Genomic DNA, 25,068 nt, shown 5'->3' with positions numbered 1-25,068 from the left:
GCAGCAGGCAAACACACCTTGACAAGCACTCTGGAAGGCTAAAAGCCAAGACGTCACCCCACAAAGAAAATACATGGGAATATTCATAGACTCTGCTATTGTCCAAAAAAGCAAGAAGAGTTTATCACTTAGGAGCTCACTGTATTGACAGCTGGAACAGATGACAGCTGGATCCCAGTTTGGATGCTAAAACACACAGCAGTAGAGCAGATCAATACAGGGCAGCATCTCACATTGGGAAAACACTTCTATCTGCACCGTTCTCAGAAACCAACAAACTTCCCCCAGTCCCTTCCTTCATGGCCCATGTGAAAAAGTCTCTTGCGAAGCTCATACCAGATTTGATGTGCTTTATCATACAATCACAGAATGGTTTGGGTTGGAAAGGACCTTAAGATCATCCAGTTCCAACCCCCCTGCCATGGGCAGGGACACCTCACACTAAACCATGGCACCCAAGGCTCTGTCCAACCTGGCCTTGAACACTGCCAGGGATGGAGCACTCACAACCTCCCTGGGCAACCCATTTCAGTGCCTCACCACCCTAACAGGAAAGAATTTCCTCCTTATATCCAATCTAAACTTCCCCTGTTTAAGTTTTAACCCGTTACCCCTTGTCCTGTCACTACAGTCTCTAATGAAGAGTCCCTCCCTAGCATCCCTGTAAGCCCCCTTCAGATACTGGAAGGCTGCTATGAGGTCTCCACGCAGCCTTCTCTTCTCCAGGCTGAACAGCCCCAACTTTCTCAGCCTGTCTTCATACAGGAGGTGCTCCAGTCCCCTGATCATCCTCATGGCCTCTTCCGTACTTGTTCCAACAGTTCCATGTCCTTTTTATGTTGTCCTTTTTATGTTATCCCCAGGCAACTCATATTCTGCAGTTCTCAGAAAAACGTGTCTCAAAAATGGGATCGCAGGTGACAGAGAGAGGAGATAACAGAGAAAGAGCAGCGGAACAGGCATCTGTTTCAGAGGGCAGGAGTTTATCACCCAGGACAGGGTTTCCACTGGGTTTATCACCGCTCTCTCTGTCTAGAGTTAGGGTCATTAAAGGAGATGTTTCCACTCTGAATTAGCAATGAGCTCCCACTTTAAATTAAACTCAATTTAAGTATAATGCCTCAGCACTCCTGTGTGGTTTGGCTCCGGGGACCTCGGTGGAAGCGTTCCTCCCGTGCTCTCTCTCCCCTCTCACATTCAGGTGCCCACCTCCTGTCTTTTCCTTACTCCCATTCCCCTCTCCCCCGTTTCTTCTTTCCAAAGAGCACTCCCTGCTCCCTCCGACCATATCAGAAGATTACAGCTTTGAAACCGACTGCTGTACGGAGCTCTGCTCCGCAATGCTCTCAGCTGTTTCCATGTGTTAGACAGTCCGTACATACCCCGAGGCACCCCGTACCTGGAGCCTGAGGAGCTATGGGCACTGGAGAGCAGTTTTGTCAGGCGGCGAAGGTGGAGCGCAGGGCTGGCACGGGACGCTCTGCTCAAGCCCTCCACCTCCCGCAGCAGGCGGGTGCCGCTCCGCAGAGCCTTCCCGCGGCTCCCCTCGCACGAAGCAGCGGTGTGAGGGCCGGACGTGCCGCCTCCCTCACGCCGGCTCTCCGGCACCAGGCAAAGCGGGGCTTGAGGCGGGCTGAAGCACCACAGCGAGAGGAGCTCAATGCGGGCCCCCTCAGGCGCGGGCCCCCTCAGGCGCGGGCCCCCTCAGGCGCGGGCCCCCTCAGGCGCGGGCCCCCTCAGGCGCGGGCCCCCTCAGGCGCGGGCCCCCTCAGGCGCGGGCCCCCTCAGGCGCGGGCCCCCTCAGGCGCGGGCCCCCTCAGGCGCGGGCCCCCTCAGGCGCGGGCCCCCTCAGGCGCGGGCCGCGAGCGCCCCCGCGCGGAGGGCGCGGGAAGGCGGCGGGGTCGCTGCACGCGCAGCCCCGGCAGACCGGCCGGCGGCTCGCGGGGGGGGGGGGGGGGGAAACTGGAACAGCGCGCATGCGCACGCTCTGCCGCCGGCTGATGGAGGAAGGTGGGCTTGGGAAGTCCTCCCTCTGTCCCCGCCTTTACACCACGGCGATTGGCTGCAGTGCGAGGGAGCGCCTCGCCCATTGGCTGGAGCCGCGTCAGCGCGCACCGGGCGCCGCCGCCGCCATGGTTCGGTTCAAGAACAGGTGAGTTCGGAGGCGCCCCCGCGGGCCGGGCCGGGCCGTGGCGCTGACGCCGCGCTCCCTCCGCTCCGCTCCGCTGCAGGTACGTGCTGTGCGAGGTGGTGTCGGAGGACCCGCAGTGCCGGCAGTGCATCGAGGACCGCGCCGTGGGCCTCGCCGTGAGGGACGCCATCGGCAGGGTGCACGGGGACTTCGGGCTGGCCTGCTGCTCCATCTCCTTCACAGGTGCCGCGGGGCGCTCGGGGCGGGAGGCGGCTCCTCTGGGGAGCGCGGGGGTCCGGGCTCACGGCCGCGTGTGTGCCCTGCAGTGAAGTACCTGAACGCCTACACCGGGACCGTGCTGCTGCGCTGCCGCAAGGACTCGTACCGGCTGCTCTGCTCCGCGCTCCCCTTCGTGAGGCAGCTGGAGAGCCGCAACCAGCGGTACCCCTGCTTCCTCAACACGCTGCACGTCGGAGGTCAGCCTCAGCCCCCCCAGGCACGGGTGCCTGCAGGGAGCCCGTGGAGCTTAACCGCGCCTTCCAGCCATTCTAGCGTGGGAGAAGCCCCTCTACCTGCTATGGTGCCATGGGCACACCACCCGCAACCCTAACTTAACTTCCAGCACACCTAAGAAAGGAACAGGCAGCAGTATTTCTGTGAAACCCTCACTAGCTCTCCTCGAATCTTCCTTGCATTGAACACAAAACCAGAGCAGCAAGTACTCCATTATTTTCTTTTAAAAGGTGTATTTTCAAAATATAGAATTGTCCATGTCCCAGAAATTAACCACTTAGAGCAAATGACAAGCACCATATGTTAGAAGTTCTTATTCCCCCACTTAACAGTGAGGAAGTGAAGTCTACAGTCCCTTCTTAGCACTGACATTAATAAAGTTGGTGCCAGGGGATACCTGTCACTTGACGGAATAAGCTTTGGAAAACATACTAGCAGCTCTGAACCACTTGGGCTTGTAGACTGTTATAGATTGTTCTTCTGATTCCTACAGGTACCATCAGAACATGTCAGAAATTCCTAATTGAGTATAACAGAAGACAGCTGCTGCTGTTGCTGCAAAGCTGTACAAACGAAGGTGAGTTCCTGCAGCCTCAAGTCCTGGGGGGTTTGTAGGATATGCTGGGCTACTTCTGCATTCTTGACCTAAGGACTACTCCTTTCTTTAGAAGTTGAGAATAGTCCAGTGTATGTGAAGAGATCAAATATTGAGCCTGCGTTGCTGTCTTTATTGCAGAGGAAAGACGGTGTGTACAGAAGTCCCTGTTGAGCTGTTCCCTTACAGAAGAGCCATGTCTAAGTGGAAATGATGATGGCACAGAGACAGACTGAACATTACTTGTTACTGCTCATCTGTGTCCTGTACTTGTGTGATCAAGTTATCCTCAGAGTTAAGCAAAGCAAAGGACGGAAAAGGCACCTGTTCATATTCAGACTTCATCCCCCTATTCTAAGTGTTTTTAGATAAATTAAAATAAAATAGTTTTTACTTAAGTAAGCTACTTGCTTGTTTCACTTGAGTCAGAATCAGGTGCACTCCAAAGGGAGTGTAGCAGCCCAATGTGATCTTCATGCTGAGGTAATAGTGAGTGTTAGGCAGTTGGCATAAACAAGGAATTTAGTTATTCTTCAGTACAAAAAAAGCATTAACACCTAACTCTCTTTAGTTTCAAGTGCATGTTATCCACAGGGTTATCCATTGCTTTGAGTTACAAAAGCATCAGTTGTTACACAGGAGCAGAGATCACACAGAGCCCAAGGCAGAGCTGTAATGCTCAGCTCCAACCCATTATAGAACTCATAGGTACAAGTACTGCTTAGATATTTATTATGTTTACACCAATCAGTTACAAGAAAGTAGCATTGCTGGTATTATCTCTTGAATCCATAGGAAAACAAGATACAACTTGAAGATGCTGTCCTGTGGAGACTGCACCTGCAGAAGAGACAGTCTTCCTTGCCCACATCATTTCCCTTGCTCTAGTGCCTGTGAGATGGGGAGGCAAGTTACACCAGCTCCAGTTACTCTGTCCCCCTTCCAATGCAAAGAAAAGTTGACTATGAATGTGCAGAGATAACAGAACACAACAGATACTGGTTAGACACTAAGTAGTTACTCCTGTTCCATGGCTTAAAATGACTAGTACAAATAGGAACCCAATGGTACTGTGAATGCAGTTAACTGCATACTTGAATCTTACTTGGTTGCTTTCTCTGCCCTCACCAAGATTTTCCAAGAGCACTTAAAGCATTAACAGCAAGATGTGTTACCACTTGCATCTTGTCTCAGTTTCTGTGCAGTCTCTTGCCAAGTTGTGCTGTCTTTCCATCCAGTGTAGTTAATTGTGACCAAGCGTGAAGTCAAGCTGCTTTCAAATAATGGTTTGCAGGTGCTTCCTCCATCCTCCTGTAGCAGTTGAAATATTCTTTACCTCTCCCCCTTCTTTCTGGTTCACAGCCACATGGAGAGTTTTGTGAAGTATACTCTGCAGTACTGGCTTCCATGCACACATGCTTAAGTTCCTCAAGGAAGCTCTGGTATAACTGGGAGCCTATTGCTTAAAAATCAGTGTATTGACATAGAGCCCTTAAATAGAGACACAACCAATGATTGCCAGTGGTGTCTGTGACTCTTGGAGTCAGGTATCTAACACACTCGTCCTTTCTCAGATCAGTCTCAGTGTCAGAGGGAGGAGCACATCAGCTTTTTACAGCCTGTGCACATACACGCAGACCATGGGTGCAAGAGGGGCCAAAGAAAACAGAAGACACCATCAATCTCACGCTGTAAGTTACGTGGCACTTTACACCAGCTGCCTGGCACGAATTCTGTTGGTAGGAAGGCAAGATTTAAATCTGTGCAACTACATGTTCTTGTGCTCCATGTTGGTGTGACAGTTCAGCTCTAGCTCAGGAAGTGTACAGTACTCTAAGTGCATGTGCGTATGATTTATTGCAACTGTTGGCCTTGACTGGTACATGACACCTAAAGTTCATTTTATTCAACAAAATCCACACCACTGAACTCATAAGCTCAAATCAAACCACAAGCAGTGCAGAATGTGACCACCCAAAGAAAGAGCAGGGAGGGGTCCAGAAGAGACATGGTTATAGCCTGAGGTGCTTAGTGCAGACCAACTTAACATCCCAGAACCAAGCAGATAGAGGCCCTTACCCCAGTACAAAGAACCCAGTTTCTTGCTGGGGGATAGAAGTTAACTAGACTCCAGCTATCAGTTGTTCTTCCAATTCCAGAGCAGTTAGTGTCCAAACATCATTCAGGTAGTTACAAGAGCCCTAGGGTGGAGTGTTTATTCTAGATGATCAGGTTACAAAGAATGTGCAGCCCATAGTTGGCAGAAAAGAGAAAAAATTAGCAGCCTCACTCACCCACATTAAACCAGAGTTGAACAACTGAGAGAAGCCAGGAGGTGCCTTCCGCCACCAGCACCAGGACACTTTTCAAATACACAAATCCATCAAGAGTCACTTCAAAACCAAGCAGCCAAGTTCCGCTCTATGCTCACCTCAGCTTTACATCTTTCCAAGCCAGGAGAACAGGAGGAATTCTTGCTCTTTAGGAAAAGAACAGATAGTAGCAGCTAACACTCTAAAGCCAGTAAGCTCTTTTGCCCATTTCCAGTGCAGCAGAAAGCAGTTTCTCAAGAGAGCAATTTGACAGCTTTACTGAAACAGCACTGCTGTCACAGTCAGGTGAACTTTTGCCCATGAATACTTCTAAGGAAATAAAGGCTCTCTGCAACTTCACTTAGGTAGTATTGCAGTATTCTGGCAGTGCCACACAGGTGTAAGACTTTCAGACTGCCTGTTAGGCCAAAAGAACCAACCTGTCACACACTAGAGACCTTGGCTGATTTGTCTCTGGGTTGTTTCTTTCGAAACTTTGTTTCAGTATGAACTGATTAAGCAGTTGGAATCAAAAGGTCTTACTTCAACATATCCTGTTCATGGTTTCCTCCTGAACCCCCTAGAAGCCCCAGAAACACAAGTTTAGTCTGTTCAAATTTAAATACTTAAACTATAGCAGCAAAACAAAGCAAAATGAAAAGAAAACCAGGAGAGGAAACTTCTTGTGAACAGCAGAATTACTTTGTGTGAACAACAGAGGTGCTGAACAATAGCTTCTGCTTCTGTTTCTTTCTTTTCTTGCCTCCCTTTTCCTCTGTGAAGAATCAAAATGATACTGTCATTCTTCTCGTGGAACAGGAACATCACACAGAAATGATAAGCAGTCTTCCCTAGCCTAAATGACTCCTACAGGTCTATGACACTTACTATCAACTCATTGAGCACCAGGTAGCTCAACACAAAAATGACTGCAGACAAAAAAAGTGAGACACCATAACACTTAATCCACACCTATAAACATGCCCAATTCTAAAGCTGCTGTTGCAACAGCAGATCCTACGAATGCAAGTGTGCAGCAGTTTGCCTTGCAGACAAGTACAGCTTTCATCCATGTCCAAAAACCACTACAACTGGAGCCAAGACTCAACCTCACTGAAACTCCTAGGCCCTTCCGTCCAACTCTCTTCATCATTCAGTGCAGCCCCAAATATAAGCCAGAGCTAAACATCAGAACTGAGCATTAGAAATGAGTTTTATCAGCCAGCAATTGGCTTGGAGGTTTAAGTTCATCCCAATTTGAAATTTCAGTCAAACTAAAGTGGTTAAGCTTAAGTTCAGCAGCTCAGGTATTTGTAGTTTAAAATTGCATAACCGAAACCTCCTTAAGACAACGCTTACATTAAGATCTAGTAAAGACATGGCATACAGGATTGCCAAAAGCCATCTTTGTCCTAGCAGGATTCTCTGCTAGTCAGAGATCTCAACTCTCACTAGGGGGCTGCTTTAAACTAACAGAAGCCCTAGTCAAGCTGTTCAGAAACCACCATCTGCCAATTTTCAGCCCTGTTCTGTGCCCAATTTTCGGTCCCTAAAGTTGCTGCTCTCACTTCTCCCACAGGAAGAAGGGGAAATACTCTGGTTTTTCACTCCCCTCCCCATTTTACCTGACAAATGAGCAGCTGTGGACGGTTTGTCCAGTTTCAGGAGGGCTGCCTCAATTGCTTGGCTGAAGGAGTTCTGGAAGCTGGGCACAGGTATGCGGTCAGAGCTGTCGCTTTCTCCATCACTATCCACCGGCACAGAGAGGGCCAGAGTGTTCTCATCTGAAAGAGGGAAAGTGCCTTGAGAGGCAGAAGGCTGTATAAAACATGTGCAGTGCAAATGTGCCTCCACACTCCAGATGTTTCTTGTGAAGTGACAAGTTCTCATAGATTTAGATTCATGGTAAAGAACCTGAAACAGTAATACCAAATCTTCTCACCTCTTGTCTTCGGAGCAGGTTTGGGCCACGTTTCTGGTTTTGCCTTTCCAACTCTCAACATCTATCAAAGAAGTTGTAAGATATTATTAAATCCCATGTACTAAACCAATTCTGCATACCCCGTAAGTGGAAAAAAAAAAGATACAGGAACCCCCTGAAGCACTCAAACCCTATGCTATCTCCATAAGATTTATCCCACACTGTTTTTGTGGGGGAAGCAATTTTGTTCTCAGACTAATCCTCAACTAAGACATAAGCAATTCTGACAAGATTTACTCTGCTACATAGCTTACCTGGGCAAAGGAAGGGAAGGGAGACTCCTCTTCCAAACTCCCACAGAGCAAAGGGCTGACCTGGCTGGCAGCAGGTGACAGTGGAGTTGGAATAGACTCTACAGAGAAAGCAGCAGGTAATTAAAGACAGCTGCATTTGCCAGAGACACTCATTCTGCTGTTTATCAGGGTGAAGTAGAAATAAAGCTTTATCTTATGTAATTAGCCAGTTCTCTCATCAGTTCCATCCATCAGTCACCCAGTGGGACCTCCTAAATTTTCTCAATATTCTTATTTAAAGAAGATTTAATGCAAGATAAAATGCTTGGTAAAGCATCACTGGACAACAGCCTGAGTGCTCATCAGTTATGTTTGATTTCAGTGGGGAAGATGGAGAGGATAGAAAGCAAACATGCCAGTAGTGTTCTCCTGGCATACACACTTGTCTTTCCTTTTGGGGAAACTTTTTTCCTTTCTTTTATTCTGCCTTAGCAAAGATTTAAAAGATGGGGTAACTACAGTGCAGATCTCTTATTGCCACTGAAGCAGACGTAGTAAAAAGCAGACAAAGGACCAGAATGTTTCTTAGCTGTGTCAGCCTTTTGTGCGTGATCTTACAAGCAAAACAGGAATGTCTTTGATCAGCATTTAAGAAAGTTTAGTGTGATGACCTAAGCAGTAGAACCCAAAAGAACAGTCAAGAGCTGGATGCGACGTGTTTTTCCAGATGCTCACCTGTCTGATACACCGGGCTTCTGCCAAGAGGAGACAGACAGAAGCTCCGATGATCAATGCTGGTAGTTTCTCTGGGACAAGAGGTAAAAGCAGGGAACTGCTGCAGATTCTCTAAAGCAATATGGACCTCTGGATCTAGAAGAGGTGTTAAATTAAAGCATTACACAGTGTGGAGGACTGTCAATATGCAAGTGCTTCAGGAATCTAGGAGGTGCCAAGTCAATTTTCTTTCCACCCTCTATTTTAGAGACCAGTACAAGCCCTGCTGCTGGATGGGAACAGTCCCTAGGCATCTTCTTGCCTTCTTCACTTTTCACACTATATTGCGATTACCATAAAAACAGCAACTAAGAATCCTGAGACCTATGTACACCACAGAGATAGCTGCGCCCCCAAATGCCCTGTCTCCCCCACAATGTGCAAGTATGCAGCATGATATCACTTAACACCCTGACTAAAACAGCTTCTATTTTTCACTCTGCAGACATTGTTTCTAATCCCTTGTAATTTTTTTCTAAGCACACACTACAAACTAAAGGCCTTAGAGTTCATCCTGCACCAGCTCAGCACCTAAAGATGACAGGAAATCCACCACTTATGCACAAGCACCACTTACATTTGCCCTGTTTCTTGTTTTCTTCTATCTCAATTCTGCGTTCACGTCGCCGTTCATCACGAGCTTTCTTCTGCCGCAGACGTTTCCTCTTTTCAAGGTCATCTAGAATCAATGCACATCAGTGGGTATCAAAAACCCCCACACTGATACCTTGGCAATATTTTCTCCAGCTCTGAGAACAACATATTCAGCTATAGCACATTAGTAACAAAATATGGTTACAAACAACATATGCTCTTCCAAGCAGTCAGGCTTTTTTATTCTTCATGTAACTGTTGTCTACAAAATAGTGAATTGGGGTTGTTCTGTCTGGTAGTCATCAACAGTTGGTGCAAGAGGAGTAAAGCTGCTATGTATGTTCTTTTATATGCCATTAAGGGATAAGAATTACTTCACCTTCATGGATACATAGCGGAGCCAACTAAAAAGGCAGTACCAACCTGAAAACAACTCTAAAGTCTCCTTAGAGATGATGGGTGGCTTCAGAGCCAGTTCACAAATGCTGAACTCACAGGTGAGGGGCAAGTGACAGAGGTAGCGATGACGCTGTCTTATATCCTGATAAAAAAAGAGTAGAGATATCATCACAACAAGGTTGAGAAGCTTCCGTAGTGATGGGCAGCTAATGGAGACTGAACCCCCAACTTTCCACAAAATCAAATGGGAAAAAATAACAGCAGTGATGTAATAATCACTTTATAAATGATAAACACATGAGAGATGGGCTGGGTCAGGACCTAATGCTCCACCAACTACATCCTAATCATGTCTGGATGAAGTTACTCCACCTTGGTTACCAGTTTTCTTGTCGTTTCTTCCTTCTCACACCACTGGAATAGAATTCTTTATTACCAGTCTTCTGACATAATTATTTTTGCACTGGACCAAATGTACCTTTTACACTTCAACTATCTGGATCAATGACCACCAATTTGCTAGACTGAAACAAGCCAAGTTTTGTATTTTTCCACATGGGGTAAAAAACTTGAAGACAATTCCCTATCTCTGCATTCATTCCTACCTGGGCATATACTTTCTTAAAGATTAATTAAGAATTATGTACAGTTGTTACTGCACATGTCAGTTCTTACAGTTGTCGTTATCTGAGGTAACGGAATTCAAGACCCATCCCCTCTTCCAGAGCTTCAGTGGCTTAAGTACTTTCAGTGCCTCTATCTCAACCACTGAAGTTTCTGTCCATTCTCTTTATTTTCCTCTACCTCTGATGCTCAGAAACAACTGTTTGTCAAGACAGATGCAGAACACTTCATCACACTGAGAAAGATAACGATCTGTGTAGCTCAAGGTACTGTCCTATATGAGAAAAGGATTTACTTTTAAGACAGCTTTAACAACAAAGCAATCTTAAGCTTGCTATTCTCTTACCTCTAGAACTTCCTTCTAGGGAAAAAGAAAAAAAACAGACTGCAGCCTACTTACCAAAAGCAACATAAGGCACTGCACCTTACACAGACCCCCTTTCCAGGCTAGGGCGCCTCCCCATCCATAGTTGTTATTTACTGTTACTGAAGAAAACAAGTCTCATTCATCAGCTGCAATGATCAATCTGCTAAAACAATGGCCCTTAATTAATAAGAAGATAAAATAACTACCTCTGTCATTGAGTAGCCAGTTATCTCCACTACAGCTGCAGTTATCTTCTCTGGACTCTTCTCCAAGCTGCCGTATTCACGAACAAGACATCGAACATTCACTGGGTGAAGATACATACACTGCCCGTCCTCCGCTGCAAGAGAAGATACCATCACTTGTGCTTTGCCTTTTCATTTTCAGTACCCTTCTCCCCATCTTGATACATTCTCCAGTAACAAAATTAAAGCTCCTCTCTCAATTTCTGTGGGAATTCTATTTCACAGGGGTCTGCTGCATCTAATGAAGTGACAAACCTCTTCCTCAAGAGGGATCCCAAAGGAGGCAACTCTGCCCCCATGATTCCAGGATTTCATTGCACTGACCTTGATAGAAATAGTAAAAAGGAGAGTTGCTTAGGTGTCCACTGGTAACTGTATCTTTAGATTCTTGGCAGCACGTTTCAACTGGATTTGATTCTTCCATAGTATTTGTACCAGGATCCCCTACTATATCCACCTCAGGTACTTCCTCTTCATCCAGCACTGCCTCTTCTGCTTCCACCGGGGGCGAAAGGGAACTTGCCATTTCAGAGCAAGGCTCCACAAGCTCCTCATCAAAAGCAGAGAGATATTCCACACCACACTATCACAGCAGAGAGCATACAATTAGTAATACATCACCTCCTTCAAAAGATTATCATCTCTGCAGAAGTTTTTGGTGCCACTTCACCACAGACTGCAGAGTGAAGTGGTGGAAATAAGTATTAACAAGATCTGCCAGAACAGAGTTGTCACCCACCTTTTTCTCTTGGGAAACTGCAGGCTCCACAGCCTTGGAACTTTCTAGTACCAATTCTTCCACAGCTGCACTTATTCCAGCAATGCCATTGTTTTTACGCTGGTCAGCAGAGAGTGCTGTTTCTCGCTCCTCCAGGTCACCCAAAGAGAGAAAGTTTCAATTTGCTATTTAAGCCAGGAGACTATCACCATAGTCATTTTTAGCCTTGTCCTATAATTCAGGTTTTTACAGACCTTTAATTCATCTGTGACAAAGAGTGACCCTTGAAGTGAGGTCCTCTCCTTGTTACGGGAAAGCACACAGAGTGTAGTACACCTAATGGCTTTGAAAAGGAGTATTCTACAGATTTGCTTATGTCTGCTCAACAGATGTTACCCAAGAAATTGCTGGAGCTGAAAGGGTAACACATCTTCCTTTGAAAGCAGAACTCTACATGGAATGGAATGAATACCATTCACTAAAAAGCATTCTGTTCCGTTGTCTTGAACACCATGCTCCAAAGTCTACAGCTCCAAAGTCTAAAGCACCTGGGCTATAAAGTCTATAGCATCATCCAAGATTTACAATGTTGTTCTATGCAAACATCACCACCTTGCTAGTATGTATATTCTGGAGACCAGAATTACCATACACAAGCACTTATGCAGCAGAAAAGAATTGGTCAGTACCCAGCATACCTCTAAAACCAAAATTACTAAAGCCTCCAAAGAGGCTCTTACCTTCAGTTCCTGGATAGCTGCCTCAATAAAGCAAGCCTCTGGGGTGTGTTTTTCTTCCTCATACTGCTTTAGTAATGCTGTTTTCTCCTCCAGAATCACCAGCTGCAAGACCTGCTCCCTGGATGCCAGAAGCAGCTTTGAATACTGACTGTGATGGTCATCTGAAAAGAAGGAGCACCAAATCATTAATATCTGCAAAAATACTGCAACTGGAAAGCTCTGCAAAACTGATTTGGCTCAAACTAACCCATAAGCCCATATGTATTAAAAAAGAAAGTATACAACATTATTATGAGGGGTTTACAAGAAGCACAGCAGAAAGAGTAAGCTAAAGAACTGTAAGTTTAGCAAAAAATAGTCACCTTTGTTACTGGACAGCTTAACTATAAACTTCACAGCTACCACAGCGTCACATCCTAGTACAGTCCCTACAGTCACTGCTTCCCCAGGGTCCAACCTTGTCTATAGAACACCAAGTTAACACTGAATTTCCTGGGTTTAGAACGATCTCACATGCCTATTTGTTCTTTGGTTTATGAAAGGATTTAAAGTCCTTCCCTTTCAAAGGCCATGACACATGTAAGCACACCCGCTGTATGCTGGATACCCATCGTGTGCTCCGAGACTTGACTTTTTACAGAGAGCTTCAATGCACACAGCCCTTCATAAGTGTGACTGCAAAATGAAGGGAGCCAAGCCAGCCCACGAGCCAGCAATGGCAAGATAATTTCTTTAGTCACAAGAATTGCTGTGATACTAACAGATAAGATGATGATGTGTTAAGTCACATAACTTGATTGGAGAAAACTGAAGAAGTCAAGCAACAGATGTTTGGAATAGGTTTGCAATAATTTTCATTATTTTCCCATATCATTCACAGATTTTAGGTGATAAGTGAAGATGATGAAAACCTTGTTGAAAATTACATCCCTAGCATAGTTTATACAGAGACAGTTATTTTTGCTAAGCTGTACAATGAGGAGCCAGGAGAAATAAAAATGTTAAGGACACTGAAGAGCCAACAAAAGCAGCAAGAGTCACACCAATGACCCTACAACACAACACACAAACTCATAGCAATGACTGAGAAGGCAGGAGTCTGCAGTGCAGTAACCTGAAGGGAAATACCACACAAGTTAAAGCCTTACAGAAAACAAAGTGTAGGTAGAAAGCTTATTATTAACATGTGGTCACAAAGGTTTTCAGCTGCTAAACCCCATATTTTGTAGATTGGTTAAGGTGACAGCATGGCATTGCCATGATAAATTCTCTCTACACAAGCCCTAGTCACATGAAGAGTAGGAGGCCAACCACCAGTCCTCAGATACACTCACCTCCAAAGTAAACAGGCTGCACCACATCCATCCACTGAGATTTGGGCAGTGCTATAAGAACACCTTTCTCTCTTCTCATAAGTTGCATGGTAATGGTATCACCAATTGCATATTGACGTGTTTCCATAGCAACAACGCTGCAATGGAAGGAGGAAGTTAGTGGGGCAAACACATTTCAAAAGGATACATCATTCAATAAATACCAAGTCTCACCTCTTGAGATCCTTCTTGTGAACAGAGCTGTAACAAATAGGACATTTACTCCAGGTCTTTTCACTCAAGGAGAGATAGTGGAGGATACAGGCCCAACAAAAGATATGCCCACAGCGGGTAATCTTTGCTGCAGTTGGTGGGTACAGACATATGGGACAGGAGGGCACTTCATGGCTACAGATTCGCTGAAATGGCACATGAGAACAACAGCACAAGTTTTAGACTTGGAAATCAGCTCCTGTGCTACAGAATAAGCCACTGTAAGATCTACTCTAACAAATCAATCTTCCAGCTCTTTAGACTCTGCTTATTTACCAAGAAATTAAGTACACTGTGAACTAAGTAACACCTTCAGACTGCACATGGAACAGCCTTCAAAGCCACCCGTCTGGTATTCCTACTCTAATGACATTAAAAAAGTGACTCTTCTCAAGTTCCCAGTCCTGTATTCATCATCTCTTACGAGTTAGCAGCATCTTCTTCATCTGAATTCAGACGCTGAGAAGACAGCAAATGAGCTCTGCTGCCTCACTTACACAAGCAGACTTGTGCAGCTCTGTTCAACTGCGAGACTGAACTTACCTATTTCCATGAACATGTTAGTTCAGTCAGATGCTTTAGCATCTGTACGTTGCAGAGACATAACTGCCAAGCAAGCACCTAGACTTTTCATTTTTCTTGTAGTGTCAGGTCTCCTGCCTCCTCCCCACCTACACCATACACCAAGACTAGACTTGGCACATAATAAGTTTCTACTCAAGGCAACCCAAAGTTCTGACCATAATTCCCAAGAGATTTTCCATTTTGTTGCTAGGCAAGACAGGCCACCTATGCACAGAATAATTCTTCAAAATCCTACACTCTAGTCCTCTTCCATGGACTCATGCCCAAGTTTTCTGTTAATATCTCGATCACAAGGACTCTGTCTACAGAATGTCAGATACTATTTTTGATGAGCTCCCATCTGCGAAAGCAAGAAGAAGCTGCTAATTTTCCTAATAGATTTTAGCACTTCTCTTTTCCTGTCATGAAAGTATTTCATAATATATTCCATGACAGATCTTTCCCAGTATTGTGGGAGTGACAGAAGAGGCCTCAACTCAAAAACAGCTGAGTTTTATGTAACATCACAGAGAGAAAGAGGCAGTTAAAGACAGGGTGAGCTTCTTAATAAGAAGAAGATAAAAAAAAATCTAGCCCATCACAACTGACCACTTGCTCCACAAAGTCCCAGTTGACCAAGGTATCTGGATCAGCAAAGTGGACTGTGTAGTCCTGTTCTTCAGAGACAACAAACTGGCAGCTGGGGAAAGGCAAAGAGACAGATGATCCACTCAGTTGTTTCTAAAAATTCTTTGAGAACTATCCTATAGGATTCTCTGAGCTTCTTCGTTGTCCAGCAGGGAACTGCTGGGCACAGTAACTTCTATGAACAAAAACCAAAAGAGTTCAAGTCATAACCAGATTTCCAGAATACAGATGTGTCTGATTTCAGTTAGACACAATATCATCACATACTAACTACAGAATGAGCCAGGCAGAGTGGTTTTCCAAAAACTGTAAGAAACAGCCAGCTCCTTCCAGGATCTATTAAAAAAGAAAAAAGGGAATCCACAAGTGGAAAAAATATGGTCACAAAAACTACAGCTACTGGGATTCCTGCAAACAGACTTCACTACAACAAGCCACAAAACAATAGGGAAAAATCAGAAGCATCAATGCTGAAAATAGCTGGTTTTGTCTTTCCAATACAGGAAGTCCTGACTACGCTTCAAATTCCAGTGGAAGTGACCAGAACTTCCAGTCAAAAGCAGTTCTGCTCCTGGATTACAATACTGGTCATCATTTGGGTTATAATACGTACCTATGGGCCTGTGAAATAATCAGCAGTTTAAGAACTAAGACCCGTAGGAGTCATTGCTTCTGGGACTTACAGATTCAGATTAGCTTTCAGCCAGCAACTGCTACCCCAACCATCTCAGCATACTATTCTTTGGAAAAAAATGCTGTCTGCCATAAGGTCTACATTGGTCTTCCCTAACAGAGTGTCATAGTCCACAAGTGATGCTAGAAAACTAGAGCTGAAGGATAACTGTTTTGTATCTAAAGGACTCACTCCATCAGATACCTTGTAAATAGGTAAAGATGACAACTTTGATGTACTTTTATCCCTTTCAAGTATAGTCATTACCACTAAGAACACTTCAGAGAGGTAACTTCACCCTGGAAAAGTCAATACAAGTAGGGAAGGTCAAGCACAATTCCCTGGCTGATCACCCCTTACAGCTCAGTGTCTCTGGAGAAGTTTAAAAGCCCTGCTGGTCTTCCACTCACTTGGCCTGTAGGAAGAGCTCCTTGTTGAAAGGTTTATGTCCCCATTTGTTCCTTTTCCCCCAGTTGCCATGTCCATTCCCATCAAAATGGCCTGCTTGGCCACGGGGTTCAAAAGTGAAGTTCAGTAAGTGGTTCAGATTAATCTTCTTGGGACCAGAGAATTGGGCAGGGCTGAACTCTGCCCGCTGAGCCTCTGCTACCTAAGAGACAACAGCATTTATTAGAACTTGCTAGAATTTACTGCACAAGCATCAATACAAGCTGATACCCAGGCCCCATCAATGATTATGGACAGAGTATAGAGCATCCACTCACTCACCTGCTCCCATTCCAGTTCTGCAAATCAAGTAGTGCAGCGTTAGAAGTGCATGAGAACCTGAAAGTCAGAGCTGAGTGGTCTTACCCCACACTGATCAAAAGGAGGAAAGCATAAGAACAGCCCACATAAGGACAAGTAGAAGCTGGCAAAACATAGTAGTCAAGGTTACTAACAAAAGACAGCTGTTCAAATCCTGACAACATTCTTTTAGACAGCCAATAATACAAGTCTGATCACTATTTGCACAGACTGTTTTGGTTAGTTTTCACATCATTATGTGAAAAGCAAAGAATGAGAATTCAGCAGACAGCAGGTGATTTGTGACAGAGTCAGCAATTCAGGTGAGCAGAGCTGCTCATCCACTAAAACTGGAAAAGCAAAGTTCTCAATGAAAACCCACGAACAGTCTATACAGTATTTAGACCCATATCAGCATAAATGCCTCAATCTGGTTTTACTCCATCCTGACATCACCCAGGCCAATACAATTACTCTCCCAACACCACCATCACATGCAAAGTTGTACACTGCAGTGATCAGGCACAATCAATCTCCGGAGGGCAGACTCCATTTAGGAGCCTGGCTGACAGAGTCCCTTTGGAGGCAGTCCTGAAGGGCAAAGAGTCCAAGAAGGTCTGGGGCTTTAAGAAAACATTAAAAGCACAGGAGCAGGCCATCCACATATGCCAAAAGACAAGCCAGCCTGGCTGAACAGAGAGCTCTAGCTGGAACTCAGGACAAAATGAAGAGTTTATGGCCTTTGGAAGAAGGGGCACGCAACTCACAAGGACTAAAAGGATGCCATAAAGTTATGCAGGGAGAAAATTAGAAGGGCCAAAGTCCAACTAGAACTTAATCTGGGTACTGCTGTAAAAGAATAAAAATCATTCCTGTAACTATATTAGCAACAAAAGGAGGGCTAAGGAGAATCTCCATCTTCTACTGCATGTGGGGGGAAGCATAGTGACATGGGTGGTCCCAGCTGACTGGATATTAGCAAATGTGACACCCATCTATAAGAAGAGCAGGAAGCAGAACTATGGGGCTGTCAGTCTGACCTCAGTGACAGGGAAGGTTATGGAGCAGATCATCAGGACATCAGGATGACCTTATCGCTCTCTACAGCTACCTTAAAGGAGGCTGTACCAAGGTAGGTCTTGGTGTCTTCCCCCAAATAAAAAGTGATAAGGACAAGAACAAATAGCCTCAAGTTACACAAGGGGAGCTTTAGACTGGAGACTGGGAAAAATTTCTTCACCAAAAGGGTTGTCAAGCCTTGGAAAAGGCTGCCCAGGGAAGTGGTGGAGTCACCATCCCTGGAGGTATTTAATAGGCATGTTGATGTGGCACTTGGGACATGGTTTAGTGATGGCCTTGGCAGTGCTGGGTTAATGGCTGGACTCATTCTTAAAAGTCTTTGCCAGTCTAAACGATTCTGTGATTCTGATCACACCAAACTTAAAACCTAGAAATTGCATCGGCTAGATATTTTCATCAAGGACCTCTGTTTCAGGAGGTATGTACATGGCCTGTCTAGGCACCCATTCCTCAGATGGCATTTTTTACTGCAAATATCTCAGAGCAGAGAGCACTCCTCTTCTGTTGTTGGTTGTTGCCAAGTTGTTCTACTCACGCTCACTCTGGCATCTCAACGATGTTAGCACCTCTTATCGCTCTTTCCCTTCCCAGCCCAGGAGCTGAACACAGACCTATCTAGGCAGGTCAGAGTGATCCTCTTGTCCCAAGAAAGAAGGCCCTGGAGGCATGGCATTATGACTCTCACCTCATCTCGTCTTCCACCATTAGAAGAGCTAAAAAGTTTGCCACTTCCACCGTTACCTCCCCTTTGAGGAGGCATCTTATTAAAAGCTTTGCTTTTCTGTGAATTGGAGCGACGGGACTGACTGGAAAAGTTCTCATTTTTTGAATAGGAAGTTTCTCTTTTACGATTATAACGCTGTTTGGATCCATTGGCATTCTTTCCATCTAAAAGAAAAAGAAGAAACACAAGGATCAGACTGGTAGCCTCGGAGTTGTCCGCATGTACTGCACCTCTGCGACATGCTCACCTAGACCACTGCCCTGGGCCCTGGTTAGGCATCAAATCAGGATGTATCAGTTTCACCCCCTCAGGCCCTCAAACCATTTTATTCCTATCACTGCCCAAAAGAACTGGTCAAAGAGTATATAAAAAAAAAGGGATGTAGTTGCTGTGCTCCCTCTTTTAGTAGTGGTTGAGTTTTCTTTATCTAGGTTTGGAACTGCTGTCACCAGATTGTTGCCTGGTACATGGAGTGATAAACATCAACACCACATCTTCATGTCCCATCACAAAAATGGACTAGTTAACATTTTCCTTCTATTTTCTGAAAACACACATCACATCACATATTGTTCCTCTACATAAATATACTGTGTTTGTATATGTAAATATGCTCTATTTGTCTTGAAGTCTCCCACTTCACAAGACCCCATTGCCTGTTTTCACCCAGTTCTGCCTGCTGTGCTAAAAAGACCCAAACAAATCTACTTCTTTCACAAGGCCAACAAATGCTAATCGATCATGAAGCACCAAACCAATGCTCTGGCCTTGCAGGGGACATACCCAAGTACTAAGTCCACCAACCTATGCAACAGGAAATGTTTGCCCAAAAGTATTGCTAAACACACCACTGATCCTCATGTAGGACATAGAGATGAAACACAAAGCAAAATACTGCAGGAATGGAGCCAAGAGCAGGAAAACCAATCAGGCTCTTGAAAGGGGTTTCCTGTGTCTAAACAGCTGCTTCATGAGACTGCTAGAACAGAAAATTAATACATTAAGGTATTTCTACCAGTCTTAACACAAGATTGAAGTTGCCCCAAGGACACAACACACTTAACCCACCATTACCACCAACTGCCCTGAGTTTTATTTGTAGGAGAGGCAAGTTGATAAGCTTGGAAGCAAAAAGTCCACAGGCCTAACAAGATGTCTATCCACATCAGCCAGCCCCAAAGTCCCTCTGGATACTCAGTGAGCTATACACAAGCAGGAATGCCTCATGAAAAACAGCCAGACCCATTTTATAAAAACCTACAAGTTTCCCCACCTCAGAGCCCTCCACACCCCTTAACAGAAATCTCACATGGCAGGCAAACACCCCACTGTGATTCAGCATCGTGTTTCTTAAATGGCTTGGTTCCTTCCCAGTGCCCCAGTTTTCCCGTTCCCCAGCACCACTTCCAATCTAACTGAGCATTTAAAACAGCTGCAATGGAATCACTCACATGCAGTCTCTTTCCTTTTGTTATTTTTAGGGTTTTTTTTAATCCCACATTACTCTCAAAAGAGAGGGGCAGTGGACTGGAAGGTGTCTGTGTTACTGTGCATTACTGAGGAGCTGACTTCTTAAGAACAGGTAATAAAAGTGGCTTGACTGGGTTTTATGGTGGTCTGTTTCTTGCACATGCTAGACTTTGCCTGCAACTGCAACTATAGAAGTAAAAGAACACTACACTATATCATTACTTCCCTGTGATGTGACAGACCCATTCTACAGGCAAACTATCCCCAGAACTGGGTATTTACTCTGCTATTCAAAAGGCTGATCCTTTAATTAAACCAACTCCATCAGAACCCCAGATGTGTAACTCAGAGACAAGTTTGCACAGCTTGCAGTGCTATCAGTCAGGCTAAAGAGACATGGGTTGAGTATTATCAGGAAAGAACCACACCAGAAGCTGCCAAGTACCGAGGGTGTGACCAGGTCTGGCTGAATGATTACTTAGATAGACCTTTTTTGAGAGTGTTTGCAGGGAAGAGGCTACAATCAGCACCACTGGATCTCTGGTGAAAAAAAGTTATTTTGAAGAGGTTTGGACTATCCCCTCAGTTATTCAGGAGCAAAGCTTGTCAGCTTAGAGCACAACCACCCTCTTGCATCTGCAATTCCAATAAGTGCACTAGAGGGGCACGCACTTCTTGCGTCTGTAACAACTTTGCAGAAACAACTCAAGAGGAGAAGCTCACTCTCAAGTGGGTTTTTACAGGCCCCAGAACAAGGAACAGTTTGTACCTGCAGCCGACAGAAGAATTTCCTACCACTTATAGTTTTAATCAAGGTAGTCACCATTAAATTTGTCACCCACTTCACCCACATTCCTGTCATATTACAGGTCCTTCCAACCCCTCTCCTAGAGCCTGCAGGATTCACTACAGTGACTCCCACAATTCATAGCAAAGTCCTCTCCACCTCTGCCTTGTAACACAGTCTAACAATGCTCCAAAACTGATTCCAAGTTTCTTCCTGCAGAATAATTACCCTCATGAGGATTCTGGTCCATCAGAGTAGCACTGAAATCTGTCAACAGACAACCAAGAGCCTGGAGTATGCATTCATAAACTGGAACACTTTTCCCCCCACCCCAAATCTAAGCAAATCCAACCTCTTCCTGCAAGCTACACGTCAGGGTGCTCTCTGCTTTGTATCACCCCTCCTTGCATTCCCATGAAGAGTGGGACAAGACAGGGTTATTCGCACTCATGCAGGGAGAAAAGTGGAAGATTCTCACTGCCATTGTCTCTTGTTGGATCCCAGTTTTAGGTACTGTCAGTTTGGACTGGGGAGTTTCTTTTTTCCTTCTCTTTTTGGAAACTTAGGAATGAGCAACAACTACAGCGCTGGTGAGGTACTTGCTATCCACTCAGGTCCTCAGCCATTTTGCTTTTGTCACATGACCTAACCTGCAGCACACAGACTGACCCATCCACTCCCCCAAGAGAACAGAGATTTATAGCAAATACTGTGTATGTAATTTTATACAACCAGCAGCAAAGCTGTTCTTGCCTTTTGGAGCAAGCTCTGACATTTGTGGTTTTTCCTGCTGGACACCACATCGCTGGAGGACCTCTATTCCCAAAGATCCAGAGAAAGGAAGTCAAGTTCACAGGACTAAAACCAGCTCTAGGTGATCACTTTGGTCCTGGAGTTCAATACTAGTTTACTCCTGGGATGATGACTGCAGTTTCCTTCATCTCTCTTTGCCCCCTCTTTTCAGCTGAGCTGTGTTGAAGCCAGCCATGTTGCATAAGGGGTTTGGGTGCTGGGTCACACTTAAGCCTCAGGGTGATTGCATGAAAACACACTGAAGGTATTGCTGCTGTGAAGGCAAACATCCATGAGCAAGAGGTGACTGAGCAGCCACACACCCCAGCTCAGCACACTCACGCTGTAATAATAAGGCCCAGCAACATCTGCAAGAATTAATGTTGCCCATCAGGTGTTGAGCACTGCAGAGAAATCCAACAAGCTTATTTGGCCTTAGCTGCTTTATTTCACCCTAATGAGATGTGATTCCTGGTGCACTAATACAAGCCAAAGAAACTTTTCTGCTGAAAGCTTCCAAGTTTAATTTCATTTCTAAGGCCAAGTTTCAAAGATAGTGGGCATCTAAATTCCACAAATACAAGAGCTCATGGTATTCTATTTAACCCATTTCTAGCTGCGCTGCAAGAGAAACAGGAGAAGCTACCACAAGATTTAATGAATGTCCACTTCATTTCCCCAGCTGGACTCGATCACAGTAGAAAACTCTGGAAAGCATCTAAATGGCAAGAGCTTGACTGGACCATCCAGTGACCATGAGTGCAACTAAGGGTCAGCACTGCAGGGAAGGTCTGTGGTCCATATGGATACTTCCCATTCCAAAGGAGACTCAAGATTTTCAGAATAAATCCTATACCTTTCCTGAAATGGGAGAGAAATCGAGAGGATCACATAGGTTACATGCACCATGAGAAGGAACTCAAGATCACAGCCAGTGTCTTGCATGCAACAGCTACCAAAACATGTAACACAGCTGTGTCCTGTATCTTCATTCTGTGGCTGCCTCCCCTAATCTGAGCCAGGGAATCTTCTCATTTAGTTTTCAGTACCCTTCAGTTAAGATATTCCCAGATATACATTTAGTCCTACCAAAAGAGATTCTAATTTTGCCAGGCCTCTTCAATGCACGTTAAAGGAAGCAACTAATTCCATAAGCCTTTGTCCTCCACTGTAGTTAAGGAACAGCATCTCAGAAGAGGAATTATATCAAACCAAAATTTTCTTCTGCTTTATTAAGAAAGAGGTGTTAAGAAAAGTTGGGCTTTTTTTAATGAAAAGTCAGTGAATTGTATTGGAATAGAAGAGTATGGTACATCAGGATTTCTGTTCTCACTGCTCCTCTGCTACCAGTGATGTTTCAAGCCTGTAAAAGGTGCCATTCCACAAAAGAAAAACATCACCTAACACTTTTATTCTGGGCTGGAATGACAGACTTTCCATTTCCTTTCTCACTAGAGATACTGTTTCTTCAGTGTGAAGACATCCCAGCCACAGGACAGGCCATCTTACCTCCCTAAAGAAGATGTCTGTATTCTGTGAACAACCCTCTACACAGCATTGCGCATCACTAAAAAAGAAGCTGTAGCGATCAGGTACCTCTTGGTGACACAGGGGCAGAAACCAGGTCTGCCCCACAGGAAAACCTCAGGTCAGCCTTTCCCACTGCCTCTCACAGTGCATGAAGTTTATATACTTTGTTACTCTGTCAGAAGCCAAAGATCTGGTTCTAAAACTCTTGCTGCACACCTAGAACATGGTATCCCCTGCTTCCATTTGTACTCTCATTAGAGAGGGGAAAAACATGAAGAGACTGAAAAATAACAGCAGTAGCCAAGGATAACAAGACCCCCACATCAAATCCTGCTGCTGATACAAAACCCCTGACAGATCAGTTAGAAGTTCTGCCAGACACGACTACCTAAAAAAGTTCTTCCTAAAAAGACTTTCATGGGTTTGAAGTTCAAATTTCAGTGCAGTCCCAGTTACACCACAACCTGGGGAGCTGCAGGTGAGCCATCTCCCATGTCACTCCAGTCTGTCCTGTGGGAGATCAGTTAACCCAGGTGCAGGGCAGGTAATACTTGGTTAACTGGGATCTGAATGCATTCAGAAAGTCCAAGAAAGAGCCAACACCTTCAAGACACTCATCTTGTCAACCCTCTGGAATACACTGCTCCTTTCTCAGCGACCTGAAGTAATGCAGTTGAAACCAGCCACTGAAGAGGAAGGAAATTAGTACAGCGATGGTGTTGCAGCAACCTGCTGATGCTCTGATAAATACTTCTGAAACTAAAACCTCTCATTTTAATCATTACTGCCCCATTTCTAGCTTTTAGGGAAAAGACCTGCAAGGTTCCAGGAACACTCTGCTCCCAGACAAGTTTAGAGAAAGGAGGCGGATTAGGTCTTACCTTGAAAAGACAGATGATAGGAGCCATAATGCCTCCTCATGAACTACTGTGTCAGCAAAACTAGCTGTGTGCAGTGACAGACAACACTTTGGTTTAAGTGCCAGATGAGCAAACAACACATAACTAACTCTGAGCTCCTCCAAATGAGGTTACTGACACACAGCCGGTAAGGGGAATGCTGTATCAATATTGGTATGAGACCTCCTAAATCAAGGAGTAAAAGCACACTCGAGTACAGAATGAAGGGCTCATATGCATCAGCAAATATCCGTTCTTACTATAAAACCAGAGCTCTCAAGCTGATTACTGCAATGCTAATGAAGATAAAACATTAATCCTTTAAGGAAGAAGAGAGTAGGACCTGCAACTCGCCCAACACTGAGCGAAGCCGGAAGAGGAAGGAAAAAGAAAGCAAAACAAGGCAGTGACCTGAAACGAAGCCAATTAGACCCAGCACAAACAACATAACGAGGGGTTCAGCCCCACCACCAGCCCATGCCGGCACAAAGCCCCCCAGCCTCACACTGGTCACTGCTCGCGTTACGCCGTCACTCCCGCCCGAGCTAACATCGGTTCGGACACACCACCGAGACCCCGAGGGGCCGTCGCTAGCGGCCTCTCCCGCTCCCCCCGGCCGGCTCTTACCGCCTTTGGGCTTAGACTCTCCCGCGGCGGGCCCGGCCGAGGCGGACCGCGGCTGCTGCCCTTTGCTGCCGGCCGAGGAGCCGGGCGCACCGGAGCCGCAGGGGCTGCTCTTGTCCATGGCAGAGGCTGCGGCGGGGGTCGCGCCGGGCGGGCTCTGCAGCATCAACGGGCGCCGCGGGGGGGAAGAGGCGGCCCCGGGCGGGGGTACAGGACGGGCGCTGGCGGAGCCGGCGGGGGCCCAGGCTCATGGCCCGCGGGGGCGACCGGCGGGGGCGGCGCAGAGCGGACTCGGCTTCCTTCATGGCGACATCTTCTCGCTGCTCCGCTCGAACCGGAGGAAGGCCGCGGGAGGCCGAGCCGGGCCTGCGGGGCTCCGGGCGACGAGGAAAGAGACGCTGCTCACGGAGCCCCGCGGGGCCCGGCTCTCCCTGCCGCCCGAGTGGTCGGCACCACCCAGGCACCCACCGGCTCCTCAGCGCCTTCCCGGCCCCGGCTTGGCCGCCGCTGCCCCGTAATGGCGACGAGTCGCCCTCAGCAGTGGCCGGGACCCGGATGGAGCCGATCCCGGGCGGGCCCGCGGGCACGACGGGACGCGTAGTCCTCGGCCACCGCGGAGCACGACGGGAAATGGAGGCCCCGGGACGCAGAGCGCCCTCTGCCGGTAGCAGCCCCACAATGCCCGGCCCCGAGCACCCCCTGCGAGCGCCAGGCACCG

At 46.1% G+C, this 25,068-nt stretch overlaps 2 protein-coding genes across 4 annotated transcripts; one reads left to right on the top strand and one right to left on the bottom strand.

The window, feature by feature from the left end:
* Positions 1–2,011: 2,011 nt before the first annotated feature.
* On the top strand, positions 2,012–3,637 carry POP5 (POP5 homolog, ribonuclease P/MRP subunit). Of its 2 annotated transcripts, none has more exons than XM_061465863.1 (5): positions 2,012–2,152; positions 2,232–2,374; positions 2,458–2,607; positions 3,138–3,221; positions 3,381–3,637. In XM_061465863.1, exons 1-5 carry the CDS (start codon positions 2,133–2,135, stop codon positions 3,473–3,475), a joined length of 492 nt encoding a protein of 163 aa, XP_061321847.1. In that variant the 5' UTR covers positions 2,012–2,132; the 3' UTR covers positions 3,476–3,637. The 2 variants fall into 2 exon arrangements, with proteins under 2 accessions (XP_061321847.1, XP_061321846.1); XM_061465862.1 differs by having other exon boundaries at positions 3,316–3,637.
* A 317-nt stretch (positions 3,638–3,954) lies between these two features.
* RNF10 (ring finger protein 10) lies at positions 3,955–24,572 on the bottom strand. 2 transcript variants are annotated; one of them, XM_061465860.1, is made up of 18 exons: positions 24,354–24,572; positions 18,210–18,412; positions 16,108–16,307; positions 15,292–15,360; positions 14,986–15,076; positions 13,774–13,958; positions 13,561–13,697; positions 12,227–12,387; positions 11,508–11,636; positions 11,093–11,351; positions 10,730–10,863; positions 9,557–9,674; positions 9,117–9,218; positions 8,501–8,635; positions 7,787–7,884; positions 7,494–7,554; positions 7,177–7,335; positions 3,955–6,326 (listed from the first exon to the last, which is right to left on the bottom strand). In XM_061465860.1, the coding sequence occupies exons 1-18, from the start codon at positions 24,514–24,516 to the stop codon at positions 6,250–6,252; spliced, it is 2,481 nt and encodes an 826-aa protein (XP_061321844.1). In that variant the 5' UTR covers positions 24,517–24,572; the 3' UTR covers positions 3,955–6,249. The 2 variants fall into 2 exon arrangements, with proteins under 2 accessions (XP_061321844.1, XP_061321845.1); XM_061465861.1 differs by lacking the exon at positions 15,292–15,360.
* Positions 24,573–25,068: the final 496 nt, after the last annotated feature.

Source organism: Pezoporus flaviventris, unplaced genomic scaffold (assembly GCF_033815535.1).
Source record: "Pezoporus flaviventris isolate CSIRO_AGI_PZ_B2104156 unplaced genomic scaffold, CSIRO_AGI_Pfla_v1 ptg000041l, whole genome shotgun sequence".
Classification (NCBI taxonomy): domain Eukaryota; kingdom Metazoa; phylum Chordata; class Aves; order Psittaciformes; family Psittacidae; genus Pezoporus; species Pezoporus flaviventris.
The sequence above is the reverse complement of the archived record's forward strand: the minus strand, read 5'-3'. Positions and strand labels throughout refer to the sequence as shown.

Bases quoted from the DNA above. Each gene is read 5' to 3' on its own strand.
- POP5 (XM_061465862.1), top strand. From the start codon at position 2,133: ATGGTTCGGTTCAAGAACAG. The intron at 2,608-3,137 runs GTCAGCCTCAGC...TGATTCCTACAG, and splicing joins CAACACGCTGCACGTCGGAG to GTACCATCAGAACATGTCAG. The intron at 3,222-3,315 runs GTGAGTTCCTGC...TTTCTTTAGAAG, and splicing joins GCAAAGCTGTACAAACGAAG to TTGAGAATAGTCCAGTGTAT.
- RNF10 (XM_061465860.1), bottom strand. From the start codon at position 24,516: ATGCTGCAGAGCCCGCCCGGCGCGACCCCCGCCGCAGCCTCTGCCATG. The intron at 16,308-18,209 runs GTGAGAGTCATA...GTTGTCTCTTAG, and splicing joins ATGGTGGAAGACGAGATGAG to GTAGCAGAGGCTCAGCGGGC. The intron at 10,864-11,092 runs GTCAGTGCAATG...CTTCTCTTGCAG, and splicing joins TTTTTACTATTTCTATCAAG to CGGAGGACGGGCAGTGTATG.